This window comes from Arachis duranensis, chromosome 8, assembly GCF_000817695.3.
Source record: "Arachis duranensis cultivar V14167 chromosome 8, aradu.V14167.gnm2.J7QH, whole genome shotgun sequence".
In the NCBI taxonomy this organism is placed as follows: Eukaryota; Viridiplantae; Streptophyta; class Magnoliopsida; order Fabales; family Fabaceae; genus Arachis; species Arachis duranensis.
This window is the reverse complement of record NC_029779.3, coordinates 48,911,576-48,914,403: the sequence shown is the minus strand read 5'-3', so window position 1 is coordinate 48,914,403 and position 2,828 is coordinate 48,911,576. Positions and strand designations below refer to the sequence as shown.

At 23.0% G+C, this 2,828-nt stretch overlaps 1 protein-coding gene across 1 annotated transcript in view; it reads right to left on the bottom strand.

Annotated features, from left to right (window-relative positions):
- Positions 1-1,874: 1,874 nt before the first annotated feature.
- The window catches only part of LOC107463448 (palmitoyl-acyl carrier protein thioesterase, chloroplastic-like), a 3,772-nt gene continuing 2,818 nt past the window's right edge, over positions 1,875-2,828 (bottom strand). The window contains exons 5-6 of the mRNA XM_016082243.3: positions 2,603-2,671; positions 1,875-2,138 (exon numbers count right to left, since the gene is read on the bottom strand). Coding sequence (XP_015937729.3) covers positions 1,875-2,138; positions 2,603-2,671 — 333 coding nt within the window. The remainder of the gene's footprint in view (positions 2,139-2,602; positions 2,672-2,828) is intronic.

Here is a 2,828-nt window from a genome sequence, read left to right as displayed (position 1 = left end):
TAATGAGGAGAATAATAATAATAATCTTAACGACCATGAGAGACCACTTTGTTTTTTTCCACGAGTAAATATCTCTAAAAAATTATTTATTTTTTAAATTAATTATTAAAAAATTTTTTAATTAAATTTATTTTTTAAATATTTTAAATTAATTATATTAGTCTTTTGTTACTTTTTTGTTGTGGCATCAAAATTAAGTTTGCTAATGTGACATAATAAATAATACCATAACACATATTTAAAAATTTTAATTGATTATAATTTAATAAGTTTATGAAATTAGATCAAATCAAAACCTAATGCATTAGAATATCTCAATTTAATATTGATTTGATCTAATTTTATAAATTTATCATGTTATTCGCCAATTAAGATTATTAAGTGTGTGTTGTGATGTCACTTAACGTTTTACATCCGCAAATTTTAACTACATTAGCAACGAAAATAGCAGAAGGACTAACATGTGACTAACTTAAAATCTTTGAAGGATAAATTTGATTAAAATATTCATTCGAAACCAATTTTAAAAATAAGTGATCTTTTAAGAATTAATTTGACGATTTATTTTTTTCATAGAAAAATTTTTCTTTAACACGTATGAAATTTAATTTTTATTTATAATAACAATAATAATTTTAATTACAAACTTTTATGTAAACTTTAGACACATTAAAAATCATATACGCCCAATTTTTCTTATTCAATATTACAAACTCAGTTTCTCCTATCTGATTTCATGCTTAACTCTTAAACTCTATGATACTCAAAGAACCTACCCAATTTATTAGGTTCTAGGTAGTCCCTTCTAAAACAAGTAGTATAGGACATAGTTATGTGCTTCCACATGAAGGAGGAATCTTTGGTAGAGAGTGAGTGATAGAGTGATAGAAGAGACTTGGAAATAGTTAGTGATGGAACAACTACTAGTATAGTGTAGGATCATTCATATTTCACTATAAATTTAAGAATTTAATTTTCTTGAACCCTCTTTTAATTTCACGTGAATGAATAGTATTTCACAAAGAATCTTTAATTGTACTATGGTTATTATAGCGGGTTGTTTGTATTTGGTCCGGTTGAAAATTTAAGTTCCATGTTGCTATTTGTGAATAATTATTTATTTAATATTTAAAAAAATAAAATATTAATATTATATTATGATGCACGATAACTCACATAAATATAGGATACGATACAATATAACATATAACATAAATATTATATCAAAAAAATTTTATCACAAAAATATATCTCTTACAGATAAAAGGATTTTTTGTTTTATACTAATTTTTTTCTTGAGATAACAAAAATTGAATTTCTAAATATTTTCGTTATACAAGATTTCTAATATCATATCCTGAAACGGTTTATCATAAAAATTTAAATATCAGATAGAAATTTATAAATGTTTTTCGTGGGATTTTTTCAACCAAATAGATTAAAAATTAATTCCTCACGAATCTAAAATTTATTTAAATATTTATTATTGGTCAATAAATTATTGCATACAAAAAACAAAATTCGAATTTCCGTACTTGTTTAAAAGTGAGTGGACTAATCATACCACCAATTCAAATCGGTTAAATTCAATTATATACATTCATCTATTTAGTTAATTAGTGAATCGATAAAGAAAAAAACAGGGCATAAATAATATAAGGAGTGCATTACTTTAATTTTGGAAGCAATTCCATTTTAAAACAAATAATGCAAAGTGTTAGCTATTATTATCAACATATACATGATTAATTTCCTAATACATATATATACATAAGACACGTGACAGAAAAAAATAAAATATTTACAAATGTAAAGAAACAGATGAAGAGGCTAATTATCAGAGTTAATTATTATTATATACATATATAATTAAATTAAATTGAATCAGCATAGTTCTTGAAATGCCATTCAGTTCTGGCTCTAACGACTTCAGGTCTTTGATCATCATCTAAAAGACGAAGCAAGTGTGTGAACTGCAAATTGTTGTTTACTTTTCTATTAATGGAATTGTTTGCATGAATGAGCTTTGATGTTGGAGTCGCCATTGATTCCAACATGTTAGATTGTGTACACTCTCTCCTAAACTCCAATGTCATGCTTGTCATGTAATAATCTTCTAGCACTTTCATTGGCAAGGACTAATGCAACAACAATCAATAATAATAAGACAACCAAGTTATTAATAAATAACATTGATTAATAAATCATAAATGTAATAAAATATTAGGTAAAATATATTTTTTATCTTTAGAATTTGTCTAAAATTTTAAAAATATTTTTTAATTCTGTTTTATTTTAATTTTATTCCAAAAAATTTTTATTTGTACTAAATATATTTCTGATGGTTAAATTTTTAAAAAATTTAAAATTAATTCAGTAATAATACATGACAATTATTGATAGTTGTTTTTGTAAAACTGTTGCTAAATTTGTCCTAAATTTTTGAAAAATTAGCTATCGAAAAATATTTGATGTAAGTCGAAATTTTTTGAAACAAATTAAAATAAAATATAATTTAGATATATTTTTAAAAATTTTTAATAAATCTTAAAGATAAAAAATATATTTTATCCTAAAATATTTTGAGTTTGATGAGTATTACCTCCAAAATCCATCCAATGTATTTCACATTGTTAACATGCTGGTTAGCATCCATGTCGTTCCACCTTGGCTGTGTATTTGCATGCACATAATAAATAAATCAGTTTCTTTTTAGATGGTTATAAATAAATCATTTATTAGATTAATAAATATTTTAGTGATGGATTTATAAGTCTTTAAGAAAAAATAAAGTAGTATTTAAGTCTTTGAAAAAATTTTGTTATAAA